The 27,305-nt window shown below is 45.3% G+C and overlaps 1 protein-coding gene and 1 long non-coding RNA gene across 5 annotated transcripts; one reads left to right on the forward strand and one right to left on the reverse strand.

The window, feature by feature from the left end:
- Positions 1–3,869: 3,869 nt before the first annotated feature.
- Positions 3,870–8,237, reverse strand: LOC311144194. Of its 2 annotated transcripts, XR_014614489.1 has the most exons (4): positions 8,062–8,237; positions 4,931–5,050; positions 4,779–4,842; positions 3,870–4,573 (listed from the first exon to the last, which is right to left on the reverse strand). It is a non-coding gene; the product is annotated as an uncharacterized lncRNA (long non-coding RNA). The 2 variants fall into 2 exon arrangements; XR_014614488.1 differs by lacking the exon at positions 4,931–5,050.
- Positions 8,238–18,102: 9,865 nt separating this feature from the next.
- Positions 18,103–27,169, forward strand: LOC311144482 (ubiquitin carboxyl-terminal hydrolase 30-like). 3 transcript variants are annotated; one of them, XM_084180507.1, is made up of 13 exons: positions 18,103–18,205; positions 18,869–18,978; positions 19,091–19,273; positions 19,468–19,568; positions 22,153–22,251; positions 22,390–22,435; positions 22,519–22,613; positions 22,727–22,786; positions 23,002–23,088; positions 23,219–23,299; positions 25,149–25,371; positions 25,636–25,744; positions 25,884–27,169. In XM_084180507.1, exons 1-13 carry the CDS (start codon positions 18,135–18,137, stop codon positions 26,128–26,130), a joined length of 1,512 nt encoding a protein of 503 aa, XP_084036633.1. In that variant the 5' UTR covers positions 18,103–18,134; the 3' UTR covers positions 26,131–27,169. The 3 variants fall into 3 exon arrangements, with proteins under 3 accessions (XP_084036633.1, XP_084036634.1, XP_084036635.1); XM_084180508.1 differs by having other exon boundaries at positions 18,127–18,205; positions 19,091–19,219; XM_084180509.1 differs by lacking the exon at positions 18,103–18,205 and adding an exon at positions 18,227–18,777.
- Positions 27,170–27,305: the final 136 nt, after the last annotated feature.

Here is a 27,305-nt window from a genome sequence, read left to right on the forward strand (position 1 = left end):
TTTTCACAATTCCTGACATTTAATCATAGTAAAAATTCCCTTTCTTAGGTCAGTTAGGATCACAACTTTATTTTAAGAATGTGAAATATCAGAATAATAGTAGAGAGAATTATTTATTTCAGCTTTTATTACTTTCATCACATTCCCAGTGGGTCAGAAGTTTACATACACTCAATTAGTATTTGGTAGCATTGCCTTTAAATTGTTTAACTTGGATCAAACGTTTCAGGTAGCCTTCCACAAGCTTCCCACAATAAGTTGGGTGAATCTTGGCCCATTCCTCCTGACAGAGCTGGTGTAACTGAGTCAGGTGTGTAGGCCTCCTTGCTCGCACACGCCTTTTCAGTTCTGCCCACAGATTTTCTATAGGATTGAGGTCAGGGCTTTGTGATGGCCACTCCAATACCTTGACTTTGTTGTCCTTAAGCCATTTTCCCACAACTTTGGAAGTATGCTTGGGGTCTTTGTCCATTTGGAAGACCCATTTGCGACCAAGCTTTAACTTCCTGACTGATGTCTTGAGATGTTGCTTCAATATATCCACATAATTTTCCTTCCTCATGATGCCATCTATTTTGTGAAGTGCACCAGTCCCTCCTGCAGCAAAGCACCCCCATAGCATGATGCTGCCACCCCCGTGCTTCACGGTTGGGATGGTGTTCTTTGGCTAGCAAGCTCCCCCTTTTTCCTCCAAACATAACGATGGTCATTATGGCCAAACAGTTCTATTTTTGTTTCATCAGACCAGAGGACATTTCTCTAAAAAGTACGATCTTTGTCCCCATGTGGAGTTGCAAACCGTAGTCTGGCTTTTTTATGGCGGTTTTGGAGCAGTGGCTTCTTCCTTGCTGAGCGGCCTTTCAGGTTATGTCGATATAGGACTCGTTTTACTGTGGATATAGATACTTTTGTACCTGTTTCCTCCAGCATCTTCACAAGGTCCTTTGCTGTTGTTCTGGGATTGGTTTGCACTTTTCGCACCAAAGTACGTTCATCTCTAGGAGACAGAACGCGTCTGCTTCCTGAGCGGTATGACGGCTGCGTGGTCCCATGGTGTTTATACTTGCGTACTCTTGTTTGTACAGATGAACGTGGTACCTTCAGGCATTTGGAAATTGCTCCCAAGGATGAACAAGACTTGTGGAGGTCTACAATTTTTTTCTGAGGTCTTGGCTGATTTCTTTTGATTTTCCAATGATGTCAAGCAAAGAGGCACTGAGTTTGAAGGTAGGCCTTGAAATATTTCCACAGGTACACCTCCAATTGACTCAAATGATGTCAATTAGCCTATCAGAAGCTTCTAAAGCCATGACATCATTTTCTGGAATTTTCCAAGCTGTTTAAAGGCACCGTCAACTTAGTGTATATAAACTTCTGACCCACTGGAATTGTGATACAGTGAAATAATCTGTCTGTAAAGAATTGTTGGAAAAATTACTTGTGTCATGCACAAAGTCGATGTCCTAACCGACTTGCCAAAACTATAGTTTGTTAACAAGAAATGTGTGGAGTGGTTGAAAAACAAGTTTTAAAGACTCCAACCTAAGTGTATGTAGACTTCCAACTTCAACTGTATATTGTTAATAGTTCAATAGTTTGTTGCAACATACTGGCCACCTACTCGTCTTCTTTCTTTGGATTACCTGCAAACCTTCCCACTGCCTTCTTCTCACCTTATGGTGTATTGAAATAAATATTAGGTCTACTTGTCTTGTCTAACTCACTTCTCTTTTTACTTTGTTCTCCATTGAGCGTGCCGTCTTTAGCCAACTCTCTTGCTATCTCTCTCAGAATGACCTTCTTGATCCAAACCAGTCAGGTTTCAGGACTGGTCATTCAACTGAGACTGCTCTTCTCTGTGTCACGGAGGCTCTCCGCACTGCTAAAGCTAACTCTCTCTCCTCTGCTCTTGTCCTTCTAGACCTGTCTGCTGCCTTTGATACAGTGAACCATCAGATCCTCCTCTCCACCCTCTCCGAGCTGGGCATCTCCGGCGCGGCTCACTCCTGGATTGCGTCCTACCTGACCGGTCGCTCCTACCAAGTGGCGTGGCGAGAAGCTGTCTCCGCACCACGTGCTCTCACCACTGGTGTCCCCCAGGGCTCAGTTCTAGGCCCTCTCCTTTTCTCCCTATACACCAAGTCACTTGGCTCTGTCATATCCTCACATGGCCTCTCCTATCATTGCTACGCTGACGATACACAACTAATCTTCTCCTTTCCCCCTTCTGATAACCAGGTGGCGAATCGCATCTCTGCATGTCTGGCCGACATATCAGTATGGATGACGGATCACCACCTCAAGCTGAACCCTGGCAAGACGGAGCTGCTCTTCCTCCCGGGGAAGGACTGCCCGTTCCATGATCTCGCCATCACGGTTGACAACTCCGTTGTGTCCTCCTCCCAGAGTGCGAAGAGCCTTGGCGTGACCCTGGACAACACCCTGTCGTTCTCCGCCAACATCAAGGCGGTGACCCGATCCTGCAGGTTCATGCTCTACAACATTCGGAGAGTACGACCCTGCCTTACACAGGAAGCGGCACAGGTCCTAATCCAGGCACTTGTCATCTCCCGTCTGGATTACTGCAACTCGCTGTTGGCTGGGCTCCCTGCCTGTGCCATTAAACCCCTACAACTCATCCAGAATGCCGCAGCCCGTCTGGTGTTCAACCTTCCCAAGTTCTCTCACGTCACCCCCCTCCTCCGCACACTCCACTGGCTTCCAGTTGAAGCTCGCATCCGTTACAAGACCATGGTGCTTGCCTATGGAGCAGTGAGGGGAACGGCACCTCCGTACCTTCAGGCTCTGATCAGTCCCTACACCCAGGCGAGGGCATTGCGTTCATCCACCTCTGGCCTGCTGGCTCCCCTTCCTCTGCGGAAGCATAGTTCCCGCTCAGCCCAGTCAAAGCTGTTCGCTGCTCTGGCACCCCAATGGTGGAACAAGCTCCCTCACGACGCCAGGACAGCGGAGTCACTCACCACCTTCCGGAGACATTTGAAACCCCACCTCTTTAAGGAACACCTGGGATAGGATAAAGTAATCCTTCTACCCCCCCCCCCCCCCCCCAAAAAAAAATAAAAAAAGTATAATTGTAAAGTGGTTATCCCACTGGCTATAGGGTGAATGCACCAATTTGTAGTCGCTCTGGATAAGAGCGTCTGCTAAATGACGTAAATGTGCCCTTGAGCAAGGCACTTAACCCTAATTGCTCCTGTAAGTCGCTCTGGATAAGAGCGTCTGCTAAATGACTAAAATGTAAATGTAAATGTAATGTGTTCTCCTCTGAAAGTCCATTCATCATGGAGACAAAATGCAACTGCAAAACTGTCCAGGGACAGTGCAACCATGCCACCGGTTTACTGCAAACCATAGCTCATTACATTAAAATGGGCTACACGTCTGTTCCAACAACAGAGAGCTAAACATCCTTGCCTCAAACATGGCACATTCCCCCGCGTACGTCAGGCCTGAAGTCAAAACCTGTATATACAGTGAAATTATCGAAGGTAAAGCCACCGAGGAAAGGTAATGCACCTGCCAACAAGGTCCGCAGGACTTGAGGGGATTGTGCCAAATATGTATTGTCCAGTCCTTACACCATTGCCCAGTAAATAGTTTGCTAGGACCCTTATGCAAAACCTTGCTGCAATAGGAAGCAACTGCCAGACGTACACCTTGCTGGCCTCAAACTCAGAGCATACTTTTTTTGTGAAATGCAACAATTATTTCCTTGAGTCTGAAAAGTGGGCGGACATGAAGTCCAAGTTGGACCACTACTTTTTTGAGCACTTCCTGCCAGCCCTGTGCAGGTATAAAGAAGAAAGAATCACACTGGTAGGTGGACAGGTGCTACCCTGGTGCCATGGTAATAAATAATGGTATATACTTTATTCAGTGATTTACAGGACTTTGAAATGTTTATAATTCCAGTTACATGATTGACGCTTAAAATATGTCTATAATTGAAGTTAGCCTATTTGATTGAAGCTTCAGCTTTTAATGAACTGAAATGATTGATGCTGGATAATTAAATAGTCATGGTTGGAAAAGCATTTGTCATGGTATTCTTTTCAGGTAGAAATACAATAGATTGATATACTGTACATCACAGAAATACAGGGTTCTCCCTTAAGTGTTACAGTGGCGCTGTACATTGAGGGTTAGACAAATGTATAAATGCTTACAATAAACAAGAATTCTTCATTCATGCCCTTATAGTGGAGGTGGGTAGGGCCACAAGGTAAGTGTTCTTTAAAACAGTTGAGTACAGCACATACATACCACAGCTGGTTAACTGATCTGGCGAGTGTCAGTGGGATCACGCTATCAAATATGTCCTCTAAGCCTACCACATGTATTCTAAGCCTGGCAATCAGCTTTCTGGGTGTCAGTCTTTGAACCCAGTGTAGAACATGATGAACCTCGGTTCACACTGGAAACGAAACTGTTGGATTCTTAGTGAGTCATTCTCCTTTGCCAGACAATCTATTTCATCACAGTTGCTCTTCCAAAGACAGGGGCTTCTGTGTAATCATGCTTTGGGAATGGTAGCTCTGCAACCTGGTTGGAACTGAAGAAGATAAACTGTCAGGATATTTGTGAACTTGGATTTTCTGGTGACATAAAAGAAGTGGGGATAATGTAGGATAATTAGCCTACTGTTATAACAGATCGGCAGGTATAAAATAGTTCCCGATTTTTTAAATGTCAGTCAATTTGAACAATTAAGAAACTATTTATTACTGTAACAAAACATGAACTACAGAAATACTCACCATGGATCACCAACTAATTCTGCAGTTGGCTCATCTGTCTATCGTTTCAGCATTGACAGTGGCACTGTAAAAAGGGAAAGCAAACTGAACTATAATGAGTGTAATTTCTTAATCATTTGCTTTTTAAATTAGCAGCTCAATTTTCAACTTACATTAATGTTATATGTCTAAGGGGTCTCCTGGAATTGTCTAATGTTACTCCACAAAAACAAAAATAGCTCTGACAGGGTCCTCATCTGGCGTTTAGAGCACACTTTGGTGTTTTCCTTGATCTATAATATACATTAAATATGCAAAATCATGAATACAGTGTATTCGGAAAGTATTCAGACCCCTTCCCCTTTTCCACGTTGTTACATTACAGCCTTATTCTAAAATGGATTACATTTACATCATTTAGCAGACGCTCTTATCCAGAGCGACTTACAGTTAGTGAGTGCATACATTTTTCATACTGGCCCCCCGTGGGAATCGAACCCACAACCCTGATGTTGCAAACACCATGCTCTACCAACTGAGCTACACAGGGCCTAAATACATGTTTTTCCTCATCAATCTACACACAATACCCCATAATGACAAAGTGAAAACAGGTTATTCTAATTTCTTTGCACATTTATTAAAAATAAAAAACAGAAATATCTTATTTACATAAGTATTCAGACCCTTTGCTATGAGACTCGCTAATTGAGCTCAGGTGCATCCTGTTTCCATTGATCATCCTTGAGATGTTTCTACAACTTGATTGGAGTCCACCTGTGGTAAATGATTTGGAAAGGCACACACCTGTTTATATAAGGTCCCACAGTTGACAGTGCATGTCAGAGCAAAAACCAAGCCATGAGGTCGAAGGAATTGTCCGTAGAGCTCCGAGACAGGATTGTGTCGAGGCACAGATCTGGGGAAGAGTACCAAAACATTTCTGCAGCATTGAAGGTCCCCAAGAACACATTGGCCTCCATCATTCTTAAATAGAATAAGTTTGGAACAACCAAGACTCTTCCTAGAGCTAGCCACCCGGACAAACTGAGCAATCAGGGGAGAAGGGCCTTGGTCAGGGAGGTGACCAAGAACCCGATGGTCACGCTGACAGAACTCCAGAGTTCCTCTGTGGAGATGGGAGAACCTTCCAAAAGGACAACAATCTCTGCAGCACTCCACCAATCAGGCCTTTATGGTAGAGTGGCCAGACAGAAGCCACTCCTCAGTAAAAGGCACATGATAGCCCGCTTGGAGTTTGCCAAAAGACACCGAAAGGACTCTCAGACCATGAGAAACAAGATTCTCTGGTCTGATGACAACAAGATTGAACTCTTTGGCCTGAATGCCAAGCGTCACATCTGGAGGAAACCAGGCACCGCTCATCACCTGGCCAATACCGTCCCTACGGTGAAGCATGGTGGTTGCAGCATCATGCTGTGGGGATGTTTTTCAGCGGCAGGGACTGGGAGACTAGTCAGGATCGAGGGAAAGATGAACGGAGCAATGTACAGGGATCCTTGATGAAAACCTGCTCCAGGACCTCAGACTGGGGCGAAGGTCCTTCCAACAGGACAACGACCCAAGCACACAGCCAAGACAACGCAGGAGTGGCTTCGGGACAAGTCTCTGAATGTCCATGAGTGGCCTGGACTTGAACCCGATCAAACATCTCTGGAGAGACCTGAAAATAGCTGTGCAGCGATGCTCTTCATCCAACCTGACAGAGCTTGAGAGGATCTGCAGAAAATAATGGGAGAAACTCCCCAAATACAGGTGTGCCAAGCTTGTAGCGTCATACTCAAGAAGACTCGAGGCTGCAATCACTGCCAAAGGTGCTTCAACAAAGTACTGAGTAAAGGGTCTGAATACTTACGTAAATGTGATCTGTTTTTTATTTTTAATACATTAGCAAAAAATTCTAAAAACCTGTTTTTGCTTTGTCATTATGGGGTATTGTGTGTAGATTGATGAGGGCAAAAAAACAATTTAATCAATTTTAGAATAAGGCGGTAACTTAACAAAATGTGAAATAAGAAGGGGTCTGAATACTTTCCGAATGCACTGTATGTCAAACTTTTTGAATATATTTACTAAGTTACAGTATGTTCTTAGGACATACACTACATGGCCAAAAGTAGGTGTATAAGATCGCGCACACTGCCATGCAATCTCCATAGACAAACATTGGCAGTAGAATGGCCTTACTGAAGAGCTCAGTGACTTTCCAACAAGTCAGTTCTTCTCATTTCTGCCCTGCTAGAGCTGCCCCGGTCAACTGTTAGTGCTGTTATTGTGAAGTGGAAACATCTAGGAGCAACAACAGCTCAGCGGTAGGCCACACAAGCTCACAGAACGGGACCACCGAGTACTAAAGCGCGCAACGCTTAAAAATCGTCTGTCCTCGGTTGCAACACTCACTACTGAGTTCCAAACTGCCTCTGGAAGCAACGTCAGCACAATAACTGTTCATCGGGAGCTTCATGAAATGGGTTTCCATGGCCGAGCATCCGCACACAAGCCTGAGATCACAATGCGCAATGCCAAGCGTCGGCTGGAGTGGTGTAAAGTTTGCCGCCATTGGACTCTGAAGCAGTGGAAACACGTTCTCTGGAGTGATGAATCACGCTTCACCATCTGGCAGGCCGAAAGAGAAATCTGGGTTTGGCGGATGCCAGGAGAACGCTATCTGCTCCAATGCATAGTGCCAACTGTAAAGTTTGGTGGAGAAGGAATAATGGTCTGGGGCTGTTTTTATGGTTCAGGCTAGGCCCCTTAGTTCCAGTGAAGGGAAATCGTAACACTACAGCATACAATGACATTCTAGACGATTCCGTGCTTCCAACTTTGTGGCAACAGTTTGGGGAAGGCCCTTTCCTGTTTCAGCATGACAATGCCGCCGTGCAGAAAGTGAGGTCCATATAGAGATCGGTGTGGAAGAACTTGACTGGCCTGCACAGAGCACTGACCTCAACCCCATCAAAACCCCTTTGGGATGAATTGGAACGCCGATTGCGAGCCAGGCCTAATCGTCCAACATCAGTGCCTGACCTCACTAATGCACTTGTGGCTGAATGGAAGCAAGTCCCCGCAACAATGTTCCAACATATAGTGGAAAGCCTTCCCAGAAGAGTGGAGGCTGTTAACGTTATATAGCAAAGGGGGGACCTACTCCATATATTAATTCTCATGATTTTGGAATGAGATGTTCGACGAGCAGGTGTCCACATACTTTTGGCCATGTAGTGTAGCTAGCAAGTAAATTGGCTAACGATAGCTAAAAAGCTAGTTAACGTTACTGTACCTGAAAATGTGCACCGACATTCCCGCGTATTTTGATGATACACTCGCAACGGAGTTGTGTGTCGGTAGGGAACCGTTGAACATATAGGTTTTTATCTGCTTTATTACTCTTGTATGATGTGCATTCATGTACACGGCAGTACGACATGCTATCTTAAATAGCTATCACACAACAACACGTTGCCTGGGCTTACTTCCGGGGTTACGCATAGGATTTCTTCTTCTTCTTCTTAGATGAGGATTAACGGCGGTTGGCATCCAATTTGTTCCATTACCGCCACCTACTAGACTGGAGTACAACTCCCTTATATTTTGCTTGAAAAATAAAATAAAGACATACCCTGCCATCTAACACTACACTCACAAATTCAAAAATATTATTAATAATTAACACCACCCTACTCCACTATTTAAATATATTCATTCCTACCTCATGCCCTCAACCTGAAATGATGGGACATCACCACTTAACACTCCCTGTAAGTCTTCTGATGTCAAGTCTCGCACACCCAAATACCTCTCTGCAGCTGCCACCACAACCTCAATTTTCTTCAACTTACGTTCCATCCTGCAGTACAATTAATAACCATTACTATAAATGCTAAAAATCCAATCTTACTGAAACATATATCACTTGTTGGCCTATCCCTCTGTACTGGTACATACCTACTACTCTCACCACTCCTCCCCCTTGACCCATATTCCTCTACTTTCTTCACTGCCTCAGCATATGACAACTTCTTCACTACCCCTACCCTGGAATCCTCAACCTGCCTCTCTCGTACGGGACATTTCTGATCCCCAGCCCCATGGGCACCCCTACAATTAGCACATACCACTACTTTCCCCAATGCTACACATTCCTTTGTCTCATGCCCTTCTGCACACTTCTCACACCTTGGAACCTCCCTCCTACACACTGCTACCACATGCCAATTAATTTTGACACCTGTAACATCGTAATGTATTCGGCACATAAACTCGTACAGGATAACTTATATATCCTAACTTCACTTTTTCCGGCAAAGACTCAACTTCAAAACTCAAAAGACAGACAATGACTCTTCTGTTTCCCCACTCTCGCCACCCTGTTTGCGTCGCACCAAACGACGAGCATCACAAACACCGGGAATCTTCCCCTTCAGTTTGTCAACTTTTACATTTACTACTACCCAGTAATCACTCCTTTCAATGGCGCCCTTTTCTTGAGAGCGAAACAATTCACAATTCTTTCCCCCATTTCTTGAACTCTGAGCGCCTTCTCCCTCTGACCAACAGAAACACAAACAATTATCACTAGACCACTTCTGGTTACCCTCACCGATTCCACTATACCCAACACTTTTTTCACCCATCCTGAAACCACAAATGGATCAGCCAAAAGGCAAGGGTCCACTTTTTCAAAAAACGTAACTTCTACTGTCACAAACTCATCTTTATCCTGACCCTCTGCACAAGCCTCGGGCTCTGAGAACTTCACCGCACCTACCACCTTCGATACTTCACCTTCATTCACTTCCATTCCTCTTCCTGTCTTCAGCTCACTTTGCTTACATTCCCTACCATTCTTCTTTAACAAACCTCCCTTTTTTCCATAATTTTTTACAGACTCAAGCTCACAATCTTCCTCCCTCTCTCTCTTAGACCTCCTCTGCCTCTCTTTTTCCCTCCATTCCTCCTCCGTCATCGAAGTATATGTCTCCTTATGATAATACTGCACTTCTCCTGACATCTGTTTCTTGCTTTCTCAAGGGACGCCATTTACGAGTCTCTCCCCCTTTACGCCCATCGGCCTACCCTTGTGCTTCCTCTTCTGCCTCATCCATAGGATTTCCCACCTCAGCCTCGCTTTCTTTTCAAAATGGCGCCTGAAGCATGATACGCAGCAGAAATGTTTTGTACTGATTATATATTTTTTGTTTCTTTATTATTTTTTTATTATTTTTTGAAATTGTATTTATTAACAACAAATCAATACAGAAAGTACATGGGGGAACACAAGTATATATAATTAATATACAAAGGACAAGTGGGCTGGGGGTACAATATCACATTACACAAGGACCTTAATTAAGGGACATACACACACTGATAATTCTAACAGCTTTTTTGTTAGTAGAGTATTTAATTGTCTTAAAATATAGTTACATTTCTTTTTGTAAGGTAAGAAAATGTGGCGTTTTGTTTGTTTGTTTTTCTTAAACTTCTTCATATAGTGGTTGGCAGGATAATATTTATGAATAATTTGAAAATAAACGTCCTTAATGTTGTTAATAAGTAGGTATGTGTGTGGCAACATACAAACTTTTTTCCAACAGACATTATCAATAAAACCATTCCAATAAGGCATGACATAAGGTATAGATACAACATCCTGCTGAAACAAGGCTCGTATAGCTCGATTGTTGTTGAATGGACCAAAAGAGAAACAAATATTTCCTACTAATGAGTCACCAGGGTTAATGGAAGGTAGGTTCTGAGGGTCTTGACACGTTCCTGAATAATAAAGCAACTGTCACAACTTTGGCCGAGGCTGCCTCCCCTCCTTGTTTGGGCAGGCTTCGGCGTTCGTCGTCACCGGCTTACTAACCACTGCCGCCCCAATCATCATCACAATTGTCTTGTCTTGTCAATCACACACACCTGGTTCCTATCCCCTAATTAGTCTGTGTATAAGTGTTCCCTCTGCCCCCTTGTCCTTGTGGGTGATTGTTATTTGTGAGAGTAGTGTAGCTCGGTGGAGCTACTTGTAACATATTGTTGCCAGGGTAGATTTTCCCCTGTGCCTATGTATTATTGGATATCCGTTACAGTGTATTTGCCAGGGATGATAGTTTCCCCTGTGCCTGTTTCGTTGATCGCTATTTCAGCGCATTTGTGTGTCTACGAAGGAATAAACTCTGTATTCGGTGATTACCCTCCTGCGCCTGACTCCTTTCCATCACACTCATCACAGAATCACCCACCCGCTATGGAGTCAGCGGGAGAAGAGCACATGCCTGGAGTCGTGGCACGGGTCCAGGAGCATTCCACGATGCTAGCCAGCTTGGGGGAAGCGATGGATAGGGTTCTTCAGGTCGTCCAACACCTGGAGAGGAGAGGACCCGATCTGTCGAGACCAGCTGGCCAACCGGATCCAGATACCTACACCCCAGCACCCGGAGGAATCCAGATATCCCGACCACGGGCGTTTGATGGGACGGCGGCGCTGTGCCAGGAATTCCTCCTCCAAATGGAGCTTTACTTCTCCAGCATCAGGCCGGCGCCATCGGAGCGGGAGAAGGTGTCTGTCCTCGTTTCCTGCCTCTGTGGGAAAGCCCTGGAGTTGGCCAACGCGGTGTGGAAAGAAGAAGGAGCCGCATTGGAGGACTATGGGGAGTTCGCTCGCCTCTTTCTGGCGTTCTTCGATCACCTGCCCGAGGGTCGAGAGGCGGGCGAGCGGCTGGTCCACCTGAGATTTCCGGTGCCTTCTGCGGGAGGACGTCCGACGGGAGCTAGCCTGCCGGGACACCATGTTGTCCTTCAACAAACTGGTGGACATGGCCATTCGTTTGGACAACCTGCTGGCAGCCAGAGGACGTCCTGGTAGGGGTCTGCCTGTTTCCACCCCAGACGACTCGGATCCCGAGGAGATGGAACTGGGTGGAGCCGCCGGCTGAGAGAGCGGAGGAGGACAGCCACAGTGTCACTCTGGTGGCACGAAGGGACAGTACACCACACGTCGTAGTCAACGTTCTTTTGGGCCTGGAGGCGGCAGGCAGGGCACTCACGCATCACCCCAGGTCTCGAACACCCACACTTGTTCAGAGCCCTCTGCTGCGCACTGTACCCTACCTATTCACTTTCCCGATCACATGGTAGTTCCCCAGTGTAAGGCGCTAGTCGATTCAGGTGCAGCTGGGAACTTCATGGACAGGGCATTCGCATGCCGTCAAGGCATTTCATTGGTTCCCCTATCCATTCCACTCCCCATCAGAGCACTCGATAGTCGACCATTAGGGTCCGAGGTTGTTACGGAAGGCACTATACCAGTCACCATGATCAGCCAGGAGACACATTGTGAGCAGGTTATTTTTTCGATTATTGAGTCTCCTGCTTTCCCTGTGGTATTAGGTATCCCGTGGCTAGCATTCCACAACCCCACCTTCTCATGGCCGCAGAGGGCTCTCACGGGGTGGTTGCGAGAGTGTCACGGTAGGTGTCTAGATGTTTCCGTTGGTGCAACCACGGTGGAAAGTCCAGACGGTACCTCCACCGTGCACATTCCCCCCGAGCACCTCGATTTGGCGCACGCGTTTTCAAAGACGCGTGCAACTAAATTACCACCTCATTGGGCGGGGGATTGCGCGATAAACCTTCTGGTAGACGCTATACCTCCCAGGATTCATGTGTACCCCCTGTCGCAGGCTGAAACGGAGGCTATGGAAACATACGTCTCCGAGTCCCTGGGCCAGGGGTATATATGTCCCTCCACTTCACCCGCCTCCTCGAGTTTCTTCTTTGTGAAGAAGAAAGACGGCGGTCTGCGCCCGTGCACTGATTATCGATCACTGATCAAGGAGACGATTAGATTTAGTTATCCTCTTCCCCTCATTCCTTCTGTGATTGAGTCAATGCATGGGGCGCGCTTCTTCACTAAGCTAGATCTCAGGAGTGCATACAACCTGGTTCGTGTTCGGAAGGAGGATGAGTGGAAGACAGCATTCAGCACAACCACGGGGCATTATGAATACCTGGTGATGCCCTACGGTTTGATGAATGCTCCATCCGTCTTCCAGTCCTTTGTGAACGAGGTGTTTCGGGACATGCTTGGTCGCGGAGTGATGGTCTACATCGATGACATCCTGGTGTATTCCGCTACTCGCGCAGAGCATGTGTCCCTGGTTCGCAAAGTGCGGGCCCGACTGTTGGAAAATGACCTTTATGCCAAGGCAGAGAAGTGTATGTTTTTCCAGCAGTCCGTCTCCTTCCTCGGATACCGCATTACCACCTCAGGTGTGGAGATGGAGGGAGATCGCATTTCAGCCATGCGTAATTGGCCGACTCCAACCATGGTTAAGGAGGTGCAGCGCTTCCTTGGCTTTGCCAACTACTATCGGAGGTTTCTCCGGGGCTTTGGCAAGGTTGCAGCTCCCATTACATCCCTGTTGAAGGGTGGGCCGTCCCGGTGGGCCGTCCCAGCTCAGCTGGTCTGCTGAGGCTGACCTGGCCTTTAGGAGACTGCGGGGTCTGTTCACCTCAGCTCCGGTACTGGCCCACCCCGATCCATCACTACCGTTCGTAGTGGAGGTGGATGCGTCCGAGGTAGGGATAGGTGCTGTCCTGTCCTAACGCTTGGGCACGCCACCCAAGCTCCGCCCCTGTGCCTTCTTCTCTAAGAAGCTCAGCCTGGCGGAGCAGAACTACGACGTTGGTGATCGGGAGCTGTTGGCTGTTGTCCGAGCTTTGACCGTGTGGAGGCATTGGCTCGAAGGGGCAAAACACCCTTTCCTCATCTGGATGGACCACCGTAACCTGGAGTACATCCGGGCACCGAGGAGGCTGAATCCTCGCCAGGCCAGGTGGGCCCTATTCTTCACCCGGTTTGATTTTACACTGTCATACATTCCGGGTACGAAGAACGTGAAGGCAGACGCACTGTCCCGGCTGTATGACACAGAAGAGCTGCCCAGAGACAACACCCCCATACTCCCGGCCTCCTGCATTGTGGCGCCGGTAGTATGGGCGATGGACGCGGATATAGAGCAGGCATTATGCACAGATCCATCTCCATCGCAGTGTCCAGCTGGGCTGCGGTACGTGCCTGCTCTTATCCATGATCGTCTGATCTTCTGGGCACACACGTCACCCTCCTCTGGTCACCCAGGTATCGGTCGTACAGTGCACTGCTTGATCAGAAAGTACTGGTGGCCTACCTTGGCTAAGGACGTGAGAGTGTACGTCTCCTCCTGTTCGGTGTGCGCCCATAGTAAGGCACCTAGGCACCTCCCAGCGGGTAAGCTACAACCTTTACCAGTTCCACAACGACCATGGTCTCACCTTAGTATAGATTTTTTGACTGATCTTCCCCTCTCCCAAGGTAACACCACCATCCTGGGCGTTGTGGACCGCTTCTCCAAGTCCTGCCGCCTCCTTCCTCTGCCCGGTCTCCCCACGGCCCTGCAGACTGCGGAGGCCCTGTCTACTCACGTCTTCCGGCACTACGGGGTGCCAGAGGATATAGTGTCCAACCGAGGTCCCCAGTTCACGTCCAGGGTTTGGAAGGTGTTCATGGAACGTCTGGGGGTCTCGGTCAGCCTGACCTCTGGGTTCCACCCCGAGTGAAATGGGCATGTGGAAAGGGTAAATCAGGATGTGGGTAGGTTCCTGCGGTCCTACTGCCATGACTGGCCGGGGGAGTGGTCGGTGTTCCTGCCATGGGCAGAATATGCCCAGAACTCTCTCCGCCACTCCTCTACTAACCTAACACCATTCCAATGTGTTTTAGGTTACCAACTGGTTCTGGCACCGTGGCACCAGAGCCAGACCGAGGCTCCTGCGGTGGATGACTGGTTTCGGCGCGCGGAGGAGATGTGGGACGCTGCATTGTCAGAAGGCCAATGCTGACGGTCACCGCAGTGAGGCCCTGGTCTTCGTACCGGGGGATCGGGTCTGGCTCTCGACCCAGAATCTGCCCCTCCGCCTGCCCTGCCGGAAGCTGAGCCCGCGGTTTGTGGGGCCGTTCAAAGTCCTGAGGAGAATCAACGAGGTCACGTATAGGTTATTACTTCCCCCTGATTACCGTATTAACCCCTCGTTTCATGTGTCTCTCCTCGGGCCGATGGTGGTTGGTCCGCTCCAGGAGTCTGAGGTGCGGGAGGTTCCTCCACCTCCTCTGGACATCGAGGGGGCCCCGGCGTACTCTGTCCGTTCCATCCTGGATTTGAGGTGTCGGGTGGGAGGCCTTCAGTACCTCGTGGAGTGGGAAGGGTATGGTTCGGAGGAACGGTGCTGGGTCCCGGTGAGGGATATCCTCGATCCCTCCCTGTTGCGGGATTTCCACCGTCGCCATCCAGCTCGCCGACCCCGAGGCCGGGGTCGGCGTGCTGCTGGAGCTGTGCGTCAAGGTGGGGGTACTGTTACGACTTCGGCCGAGGCTGCCTCCCCTCCTTGTTTGGGTAGGCTTCGGCGTTCGTCGTCACCGGCTTACTAACCACTGCCACTCCAATCATCATCACAATTGTCTTGTCTTGTTCAATCACACACACCTGGTTCCTATCCCCTAATTAGTCAGTGTATAAGTGTTCCCTCTGCCCCCTTGTCCTTGTGGGTGATTGTTATTTGTGAGAGTAGTGTAGCTCGGTGGAGCTACTCGTAACATATTGTTGCCAGGGTAGATTTTCCCCTGTGCCTATGTATTATTGGATATCCGTTACAGTGTATTTGCCAGGGATGATAGTTTCCCCTGTGCCTGTTTCGTTGATCGCTGTTTGAGCGTATTTGTGTGTCTACGAAGGAATAAACTCTGTATTCGGTGATTACCCTCCTGCGCCTGACTCCTTTTCATCACACTCATCACAGCAACACCTGAGGGAATGGCAATTGCAAAATCTTTAGGTGTTACAGGGATCTTGTAAAGTGATAATAATTTATTAGAACTAAGTAAAAAAAACTCTGCATTTACAAGTTGGCTCACCAATAGGATATTATTTTGGGTCCAATATTCTAAAAACCTATAAGTATTTTTATACAATATATCCTGTTTATTCCATATATAATATCTGTGTGGAGAAAAATTATGCTCATAAATTAAGGACCATGACAAGAAAACGTGCCGATGAAAAGCAGAGAGTTTCACTGGAACCAACATGAAGTTAAGTCCACCAAAAGAAGAGAAGACATGATGAGGAATACAATTTCACATAGAAGTGGGTCTTTTTAGGAATTGTTTTATCCAATTGATCTTAAAAGTATTATTTAAGGTAATAAAGTCTAAGAAATTCAGCCCACCATACTCATAAGTGTTCATTACAACAGTTTTCCTAATGTAATGGGTACGGTTTCTCCACAGATAGTTGAAAAGCATCTGGTCTATCTCTTTGCTTATTTTACCATCAAGATATAAAGATTGAGCGGCATATGTTAGCCTAGAGATACCCTCAGCCTTGGTTATTAGGACTTCCTTTTAAAGATAAGTACCTGTGTAGCCATTGATTTAGCTTCTTCTGGGTTTTTTTAACAAGAGGGTTAAATTTTAGTAAACCTCTAGACTTCTGATCCTTAGTAATGGTTATGCCTAAATATGTACATTCTTCTTCCACTGGAATACCATAATATGAGGGTGTGACACAATCTTTGACAGCCATGAGTTCACATTTATTAATGTCAAGATATAGAACAGATGCTTTGGGAAATGATTTTATCACATTGATCGATGTGGGAATTTGATTAGCGTCTTTCAGAAAAAGTGTATTATCGTCAGCCAGCTGGCTTATAATAATTTATTGACCAGCTATGGAAATACCTTATACAGGACTACTATTTAAAGAATTTGTAAGAAGTTGGGTGATTAATAAAAACAGATACGGTGAGATAGGACAACCTTGCCTAATTCCTCTCTGTAACTCAAATCTAGGAGAGGTGCCATGTTTCAGTTTGATAGAGCTGTTACCATTTGTATAGAGAGTCTTAATACCCTTACAGCAAAAAATCCCTGAAGCCAAGTTTATCAAGGGAGTGGAAGAGGAACTGATGCTCTACTGTGTCAAATGCTTTATAAAAATCAAAAAAATAATATGAAGCTATCCTCGGTTATTAGGTCTGAGTAGTCAAGTATGTCTGATACTAGTCTGGTATTGTTAGAAATATGTCTGTTCCTCATAAAGCCAGACTGTGTTTCATCAGTGATTGAATACAGGACTTCTTTCATTATTTTTGCAAGTAGTAAGGCTAATATCTTATAGACATTATTAAGAAGACAAATTGGACGCCAGTTATCGATAAGCAGCACTTATTTTTTAGGTTTAGGTATCAGTGTTATTAACCCCTGACTCATTGTAGGAGGGAGAACATTGTTTTTAATACTCTCTAAAAAGACTTCAAGTAGGAAGGGAGCTACTTGTTCAGAAAATAATGTGTAAAATTCTGACGTAATTCCATTAATACCTGGGGATTTATTGTTCTTTAGATGTTTAATAGACTCGATAATCTCTTCAACTTTGATGGGTTCATCACACTGATTAGATTCTGTATCACTGATTGAGTTAACATTATTCATTGAGTCAAAAAACCTATCTGTGGATTCCTGAGCTATATAATTTCCTGTAAAAATTGCTACAGTATTTAGCGATTATTTTTCAGTCAACTGTAATAACACCATCAATGTTTAACTTACGGATAGTGTGATCTGTAGTGACATTTCTCAAGTCTAAAGAAATAGGATGAATTCTGTTCTCCCTCCAAGCCATTTTTTCCTAGATCTAATAAAGGCTCCTTCTGCTTTTAATCTATATATATTATCCAGTTTATTTTGTAACTCAAATCAGTTCCATCTTCTCCTCCTCCGAGAGGCCGGCTGGGGACCTCTGAGAAAAGGAAGTTATGTTAATGATCACCTTTTCCTCCTCAGCTCTTCTGGTGTTAGCAAGATTACTACCATATTTTCTAAGGTATTTGAGTCCCCTCAAATTTAAAGAGCTCCCCGTTCTTGCAATAGGATTTTTCTTCACAAGCCCTTTCCCAAAAGTGTGAGAGCAGATCTTTAACCTCAAACTTAACTATATCATTACTTAATAACGAGCTATTTAGCTTCCAGTAGGATGCTCTACCAAGGTTAGTATCACGGGTAAATATTTTGATATCAATGTGAATGGCCCTATGGTCTGTGAGGGGAGTAGTACAACTAGTTGTAGTAACACACTCACTATCAATAAATGTGGATATAAACCAAAAATCTATTCTGGATTGTTACTCCAAGTGAACGACCTGTTTTGTGCTGATGATGCCTGCGACAAATGGCTTCCGGTACTGCTGTGTTTGGTCCGTCAAAAATCCAAAGACTCCTAATTTAAGTTCCACCACGCTAGCTCCGAGAATATGCCGTGGTGCAGACCAGCGACATCTGAAAAGCTTATTCGGGAGTTCCTGTACTCTGGATCCATTGTCAGGTCAGACCTGAATGTTTTAAAACGCGTTGCTTTTCGCGCATTAAATATGTGATTGTGTCGGGGTTTAGCAAAGTGTGGTCAATGAGCTTGCTCTTTCTTATTGCGCAGCACGAACGACGTTTTTAAGTGGCGCACACACAAACCATGCCAAAGCAATCGAGTACTGTTGATCTGTTGACTGCATCAATCGGAAATTAACGACTAGACAGACTACTTTTATGGGATTACCATACCATCTGTTAGCAAAATTGCAACATGTTTTAGAGAACTCTATGTGCATTATGTCGTAGTAGAGGGTGTAAAAAAAAAAGAGCAAGCTACAGTAGCGTTATCTAATGTTTATAGAAAGATCTGTCTGTCAAGCGGACAGGACAGCCTATCGTCGGCTGGAGAACATGTGTCGTGTCGTGCTTGGCAAATGAAATGGGGCGACAGCAAACTAACTGGTTTAATTGGACTTACATGAACCAGGAATTATCTAGTTCACAGGTTTAGTTAGCTAAATTGGGCTCCACTGCTGCTGCTTTGGATACATTAGAGTTAGTTAGATATGGACATACGATCTATTCAGTGTAAGTAAAGGGAAACGCATGTGTTGTCCAAACAGTTCAGCCTTGTCAGTGAAACTGCCAATAATATGTATAGCTTTGGAATATTTTTCAGGAACAAAATTATGAAAAACTGGGGAGTCATTGGTGGAATAGCGGCTGCCATGGCTGCTGGAGTATATGTTCTATGGGGTCCAATTACAGACAGCAAGAAAAGGAAGAAAGGTAAGCTTGCCCAGTGTCTGTGTTGACAGTTCAAGACAGGATCACTAATGTTATGTAAGTGGATGTTTATGAGGGCCATTGACTGTATACTAAAAAAAAGTATCCACCATAGGCATGGTACCAGGCCTGCTGAACCTGGGAAACACCTGCTTCATGAACTCTCTGCTCCAGGGCCTGGCAGCCTGCCCTTCCTTTGTCAAGTGGCTGGAGGAGTTAACTAGCCGCAAAGGTGTGTCAGATGGTGAGCCAGAGAAGGACCCTAAACTTTCCAGAACTCTCCTGCAGCTTCTCAAAGGTAGTGTTCTGTGATGGGCGGAGAAGGAATCAGAATCTCTTTTCACTCAATTGTTACACTCTATGGGTGCAACCCAAATGGCACCCTATACCCAACATGGTGCACTACTTTTGACCAGGGCCTATGTAGTGCACTATATAGGGAATAGGGTACCATTTGGGATGTAGCCTGACAGTGGATTCTCTGAATTGCAGCACTGTCAAACGACCCTGGGGAGGAGGATGTGCTGAATGCAGGGTGTCTGCTGGAGGTCCTCAGACTCTACAGGTGGCACATCAGTTCCTTTGAGGAACAGGTGCGTTATCCTTACTTGTTAAGCATTAGTGATACATTTTTCAGAGCATTCAATTCAAGTCAAAATGATTGTCTTAAATCTGTTCCCCATAAGAATTCTGCTCCACGTTCAAAACAAATTGAAAGGAAACCCTTCCAGTCGAAGCTCGCATCCATTACAAGACCATGGTACTTGCCAATGGCGCAGCAAGAGGAACTGCCCCTCCCTACCTTCAGGCTATGCTCAAACCCTACACCCCAACCCGAGTACTCTGTTCTGACACGTCTGGTTTCTTGGACCTCCCACCCCAGCTCCCGCTCAGCCCATTCAAAGCTCTTCTCTGTCCTGGCACCCCAATGGTGGAACCAGCTTCCCCCTGAAGCTACGACAGCAGTGTCCCTGCCGATCTTCCGAAAACATCTGAAACCCTACCTCTTCAAAGAGTATCTTAAATAATCCCCCCCCCCCAAAGAACAACTTGCCTTTTTGTTAACTAACACTCAAACTTGACTCCCTCCCCTACTAGCACTGACTGCCGATAGCTACTTTGAGGAAAAATGTACTTACTATACTGAACAAAAATATAAATGCAACAATTTCAAATATTTGACTGAGTTACTGTTCATATAAGGAAATCAGTCAATCGAAATAAAGTCATTAGGCCCTAATTCACATGACGGCAGGGGTACAGCCATGGGTGGACCTGGGAGGGTATAGGCCCACCCACTGGGGAGCCAGGCCCAGCCAATCAGAATGAGTTTTTCCCCACAAAAGGGCTTTATTACAGACAGAAATACTCCTCAGCACCCCCCACCCCGCCTCAGACGATCCCGCAGGTGAAGAAGCCGGATGTGGAGGTCCTGGGCTGGTGTGGTAACACGCGGTCTGTGGTTGTGAGGCCGGTTGCACTTAGTGCCAAATTCTCTAAAATGACGTTGGAGGCAGCTTATCAAATCAAATCAAATGTTATTTGTCACATACACGTGTTAAGCAGATGTTATTGCGGGTGTAGCGAAATGCTTGTGCTTCTAGCTCTGACAGTGCAGTAATATCTAACAAGTAATATCTAACAATTTCACAACATATACCTAATCACACAAATCTAAGTAAGGAATGGAATTTATGAATATATACGTGTATGGACAAGCAATGACAGAGTGGCATGGACTAAGATACAGAATAATATTATAGAATAGAATACAGTATATACATATGAGATGAGTAATGCAAGATATGTAAACATTATTAAAGTGACTAGTGTTCCATTTCTTAAAGTGGCCAGTGATTTCAATAGGCAGCAGCAGCCTCTGTGCTAGTGATGGCAATTTAACATCACTTCATGATGGCCTTGAGATAGAAGCTGTTTTTCATTCTCCCGGTCCCAGCTTTGCTCGCTTATGGTAGAAATTAACATTACATTCGCTGGCAATAGTTATGGTGGACATTCCTGCACTCAGCATGCCAATTGCATCTCCCTCAACTTGAGACATCTGTGGCATTGTGTTGTGTGACAAGAGCTTTAGTGAGGTTGGGCACTGATGTTGGGCGATTAGGCCTGGCTCGCAGTCGCCGTTCCAATTCATCCCAAAGGTGTTTCGATGGGGTTGAGGTCAGGGCTCTGTGCAGGCCAGTCAAGTTCTTCCACACCGATCTCGACAAACCATTTCTGTATGGACCTTGCTTTGTGCATGGGGGCATTGTCATGCTGAAACAGGAAAGGGCCTTCCCCAAACTGTTGACACAAAGTTTGAAACACAGAATTGTCTAGAATGTCATTGTATGCTATAGTGTTAAGATTTCCCTTCACTGGAACTAAGGGGCCTAGCCCAAACCATGAAACCAGCCCCAGACCATTATTCCTCTTCCACCAAACTTTACAGTTGGCACTATGCGTTGGGACAGGTAGCGTTCTCCTGGCATCCAACAAACCCAGATTAGTCCGTCGGACTGCCAGATGGTGAAGTGTGATTCATCACTCCAGAGAACGCGTTTCCACTGCTCCAGAGTCCAATAGCGGCGTGCTTTACACCACTCCAGCTGACGCTTGGCATGCGGCTGCTCGGCCATCGAAACCCATTTCATGAAGCTCCCCACAAACAGTTATTGTGCTGACGTTGCTTCTAGAGGCAGTTTGGAACTCGGTAGTGAGTGTTGCAACGCGCTTCAGCATTCGGTGGTCCTTTTCTGTGAGCTTGTGTGGCTTACCATTTTGCGGCTGAGCCGTTGTTGCACCTAGACGTTTCCACTTCACAATAACAGCACTTACAGTTGACCGGGGAAGCTCTAGCAGGACAGAAATTAGAAGAACTGACTTGTTGGAAAGTCACTGATTTCTTCAGTAAGGCCATTCTACTGCCAATGTTTGTCTCTGGAGATTGCATGGCTGTGTGCTCAATTTTATACACCTGTCAGCAACGGGTGTGGCTGAAATAGCTGAATCCACTCATTTGAAGGGGTGTCAACATACTTTTGTGTATCTTAAGATTAATGCACTAACTGTAAGTCGCTTTGGATAAGAGCGTGTGCGATATGACTTAAATGTGTATGTAAATGTAATGTGTATGGTATATTGGTTTAATCTCTCGTCCCTATTTACATTTCTTAGGATGCCCATGAGCTCTTCCATGTCCTCACCTCTTCCCTGGAGGAGGAGCGAGACCGACAGCCCAAAGTCACCCACCTCTTTGACATTCAGTCCCTTGAGGTCAGTTGCTCTTATCCCTCTCCTTCCTTTAACACTCACAGCCCTGCTCAGTTTTGTCTCTTTCAGCACAGTGTGTTTTTGATGCAAGTTAATTGTATATTTGCCTTCTGACTTCTGTTCTTTTGTTTTTGGCATCAGAGTCTCCCAGATATAGATGAGAAGACCTTGAGCTGCAAGAGTCGAGGTAAGGAGACAAATAGTGGTTTGGAATATGTTACTGGATAAGTAGGTTTTGGGAAAATATGAAAACTACTTTTGCTCTTCCAGGCCCTCTTCATCCTATACGAAGTCCTTGGAAGTTTCCACATCCTTTCCATGGCCGCCTAACAAGCAACATGGCATGCAAGCGTTGCGAACAACAGGTGATTAATTTTTATTTTATTATTCATATCACGTGAATATCAGATATTTGGCAGTGTACTGTCTTTAAATCAGTGGTTTGTTTGTGCTATTAATTCCCTTTTCTTGTTTGCAGAGTCCAGTGCGATATGACTCTTTCGACAGCCTCTCCTTATCCATCCCTTCGCCGCAATGGGTAAGCAGAATGGGTGACGGGAGAAAAAATACATGAAGGAAACCTTCAAATCATTAAGGTGACGGTTTTCCGTGATATGTGTACACCAAGGATGCAGGAGCAAAAGCTTGCACGAGTTCGGGTAACCCTGTTTTACATGACTGTATGTAAATAAATGGCTTGTGAGCTACAGTATATGCAATGTGCTGAGGACTGATAGAGTATATTTCCCTTAGGGCCAGCCTGTCTCTCTGGATCACTGTCTCCAGCATTTCATCTCTTCAGAGACCATTAAAGAGGTGGAGTGTGAAAACTGCACCAAGGTACTAGTCTTCACTCTTATTTGGTTGGTGAGTTAGTTAAGAAAAAGGAACTGTACATCTGTGAGCCTATGGGTATGTTACTATTGGAGCTTTGGAATGAACCTTGTTTTGGCATCTTCTCTCCCGTTAGCTTCAACAAGGAGCCTTAGTGAATGGGCATGTCCTCGAAAGCCAGAGGACAACCTTCATCAAACAGCTTAAACTGGGAAAGGTAATGGTGCACTGCCAGATTTAAGTCCCACTAACTACATTTCCATCCAGTTTTTGTGCAAGTAAAGTCAAACCGTATAAAGAAAATCACTGTGATGGACACAGGAAGTTTCGTCAAAATTTTAGAAATGCCGACAGATAATTTGTTCTTTCAGCATGGTGGGATCTTTTTGTGTTGGTAAAATTAATTCTGCAAGAAATGGTGGTGGAAACATCTTTATGCACAAATATTGATATGATAACCATCATATCGAAGTAAACTTTGAGTTACGCAATGATATGGTGTGTGGTCCTCCCACTACGACTCAGGAAACCATGCAGTTTATTAGGCTACAGTGCCCTACAAAGGCAAAACGCAGTAACTATGAAGTTGGTCAAATCTTTGATCTGTTGTAATGGCCAGGTATATTATTTGATTAATGTTGGTATTTAGTTTCTTGACACAAGAACATGCCAGTTGATCAGAGTATATCATGGAATATCAGAAATGCCTGTCTGTCTAGACAGAAAAAGATTTTGAAGTCATATTTTGCCTTTTGTAGTGCAGTACAGATTAAATAAGTTATGAACTTCACAGGGTGGTGAAAGTGCACGGTGATGAGCTTGATGCTCCTTTCCAATAAATATCAAGGGTCGTATTTTCGGTAGAGTTGAAAATGCGATGGAAACACATTGGACTTTATATTTTTATTCGGTACATCAATCAAATATATTTATAAAGCCCTTTTTACATCAGCAGATGTCACAAAGTGCTTATACAGAAACTCAGCCTAAAACCCCAAAGAGCAAGCAATGCAGATGTAGAAGCACGGTGGCTCGGAAAAACTCCCTAGAAAGGCAGGAACCTAGGAAGAAACCAGGCTCTGAGGGGTGGCCAGTCCTCTTCTGGCTATGCTGGGTGGAGATAAGAGTACATGGCCATTAAGGCCAGATCGTTTTTCAAGATGTTCAAACGTTCATATATGACCCACAGGGTCAAATAATAATCTGTGGTTGTAGAGGGTGCAACAGGTCAGCACCTCAGGAGTAAATGTCAGTTGGCTTTTCATAGCTGAGCATTCAGAGGTCGAGATAGCAGGTGCGGTAGAGAGGGAGAGATGGAGAGATGGAGGGAGGGAGAGATGGATGGGGGGGGAGGGAGGGAGAGATGGATGGGGAGAGGGAGGGAGAGATGGATGGGGAGAGGGAGGGAGAGATGGATGGGGAGAGGGAAGGAGAGATGGATGGGGAGAGGGAAGGAGAGATGGAGAGGGAGGGAGAGATGGATGGGGAGAGGGAGGGAGAGATGGATGGGGAGAGGGAGGGAGAGATGGATGGGGAGAGATGGAGAGGGAGGGAGAGATGGATGGGGGGAGGGAGAGATGGATGGGGAGAGGGAGGGAGAGATGGATGGGGAGAGGGAGGGAGAGATGGATGGGGGAGGGAGGGAGGGAGAGATGGATGGGGAGAGGGAGGGAGGGAGAGATGGATGGGGAGAGGGAGAAAACAACATGAAAACATAAGTGAAAAAGTACATTTTGTGTGCACTACATCATCACACAATGATTTTTATCTGCAACAAGTCAGTTTGGTGGGAAAATTTACATATATTCATTATGCAGATTTTAGAATATTCACATGAAAATCTGTCATCAATTGGATGGAAACCTAGCTATTGTGACCTACTTGATGATATGTGAAACAATTGCTGTGTACTAAATGGTTTCACTGCTTTACTGGTATCCCCCTGCACACATCACTATCAGATGCATTTATGTGTCTGGCTTCAGCATATCATCCTTGTCCTCAGTTATGTGACATACTGTATACAGGTATATGACGATGTGTGTTTGTGTGACTCCTCCCTCCAGCTCCCCCAGTGTCTCTGTATTCACCTGCAGAGACTGACGTGGTCTAATGAGGGTATGCCCATAAAGAGACAGGAACATGTCCAGATCTCAGAGTACCTGTCTATGGACCGCTACAAACACCGCGCAACCATTCAGAGGCTCCAGCACATCAACTGTACTCCCAAAACCATTAAAGCAGAGGACTCACGAGAGGCTGCAGATAAGACCACTCCCAATGGCAAAGGTACGGTGAAAGCACTTGAAAATTGTCTTCCTGGGACTAAATGGCTTGTCTTAAGACTTTATTATGACTTTCTTTCAGCTTGAGAGGACTCAGAACTGTCATGATTGTTCTTATCAGGTTGTTGGAAATTGGCCATAGATGGTTTGGGATTTGTTAAAAGAACAGAAATACTCCAGATTACTCTCATAATGTAATTGTTGTTTTACAGACCCATGAAAGGCCTTGTACAACAGTAAGATCATACTGTATTCTACTTATTTTCAGATGTAGAACACCATAACAACAACAAGCCTCTGTCCAATGGAACATGTTCGTCTGTCTTTCTCCATTCTCCTGGGTTGAACCCACAGGTCAACCTCACATATGACTACAGGTAAACAAAACCTGATCATCTTAAACAGCCTTTTCATATCAATAAAGAGAAGACGCAATATTACAAAATCAGATAAATTCTCTTGGAATTATAGTGTGTACTCTGATAACACTGTTGAATACACCATGTCTCTCCACAGCTCCTCAGAATACCTATTTCAACTGATGGCTGTGTTGGTTCACCATGGTGACATGCACTCAGGACACTTTGTCACGTACCGCCGCTGCCCTCCCTCGCCCCGCAGCTCCTCTCCATTCAGCTCCCAGTGGCTGTGGGTTTCAGATGACTCCGTACGCAAGGCCAGTTTGCAGGAGGTGCTGTCATCCAACGCCTACCTACTCTTCTATGAGCGGGTGAGACGGCTCCGTCTACTGTTGGAGGAGTAGAGCCCTGGAGCAATGAGCCAGACTGGACACCCACTCCCCTGCCAACCCATACCGCCACAGAAAACACCCCTCAGAAGTGTAGTTCTCCAGGCCCAATGGTTTACCTGTAGGATTGTGCTTTAACAGTACTGAAGATTATGCTGCTCTACTTTGATCTGTCATATTAAAATCATGAATGTCCCCCTCGTCTTTTACGGCGATTTAGGAGGCACTGCCTTTTAGATCCCAGAGATTGGACGGTTCTCAAAAACATCTCAGAATGGCTGGTAGTCTTTTCACAAAATATTTGAGTTACTTCAACCAAGACATTTTAGGCTTAATGGGTGTTACTAGATTATGAAATGTGTCAGTGGAGGTACGTGATATGTAATCACTGTCTTCAGCCATTTCAGTCTGGAAATAATCACTCATTATATTGTAAAATGTCAAATGTAGGTCTATTTAAAATAATGCAATGTTTCAATTGACATTGTATATAAGCTGCTGTATATTTTATTTTTCTACTTTAACAAATGATTCAGAATACTTTAATAGCATGCAGGTGGTTTGGATTGTAGTCTAGCTGCACGTGTCTGCAGACTAGGTACCTTTGTGTAGAATAATTTCTGCAGTTGTTGCACAAGATCTCATGGTATCAAGCCAATGTGTAGATTGTTATTTTTGTTCCTAAATGATATTGAAGCAACGTGATAGTTTTACAACTGTTTATAGAGCAGCGAAATTGGAATTGATAGAAATGTAACAAATTTGCCAAAGTATTTAAAGTTGTGGTTGTACAGTGTGTACGACTAAACAATCTAAGAGTGAGTATTGCTCAACATGCATACCAGTTGTGTTGTAAATACTGCCATTTACTCACTCTCCTCCTAGTATTAAAGGATGCAACCTCTAAATAACCCTCTATACCCATTTTCTGATCAATTTGCACTAATGTATATTTTGAAGATTTGTGTGTGTGTGAGATCTGTCAAGAAGTTGATTGTTTTCATAGATACAATTATGAAAATTAAAAATATATAAGTAAAGAGTTACCACATGACTGATTTGTATGAATTGGACCTTGAACAAAGATACATTCAGAAACTAGTTTCATCAATATAGCAGTGGTCCCAACCCCTGATGTGGGCGTAGTGATTAGACAGTACGCCCCCTGACGTCAGCCACAATGAAGTGAG

The sequence above is a fragment of the Coregonus lavaretus genome (assembly GCF_964263955.1).
Source record: "Coregonus lavaretus genome assembly, chromosome: 17".
NCBI lineage: Eukaryota > Metazoa > Chordata > Actinopteri > Salmoniformes > Salmonidae > Coregonus > Coregonus lavaretus.

Bases quoted from the DNA above. Each gene is read 5' to 3' on its own strand.
- LOC311144482 (XM_084180507.1), top strand. From the start codon at position 18,135: ATGCCGTGGTGCAGACCAGCGACATCTGAAAAGCTTATTCGGGAGTTC. The intron at 23,089-23,218 runs GTACTAGTCTTC...CTCTCCCGTTAG, and splicing joins AGTGTGAAAACTGCACCAAG to CTTCAACAAGGAGCCTTAGT. The intron at 25,372-25,635 runs GTACGGTGAAAG...ACTTATTTTCAG, and splicing joins GACCACTCCCAATGGCAAAG to ATGTAGAACACCATAACAAC.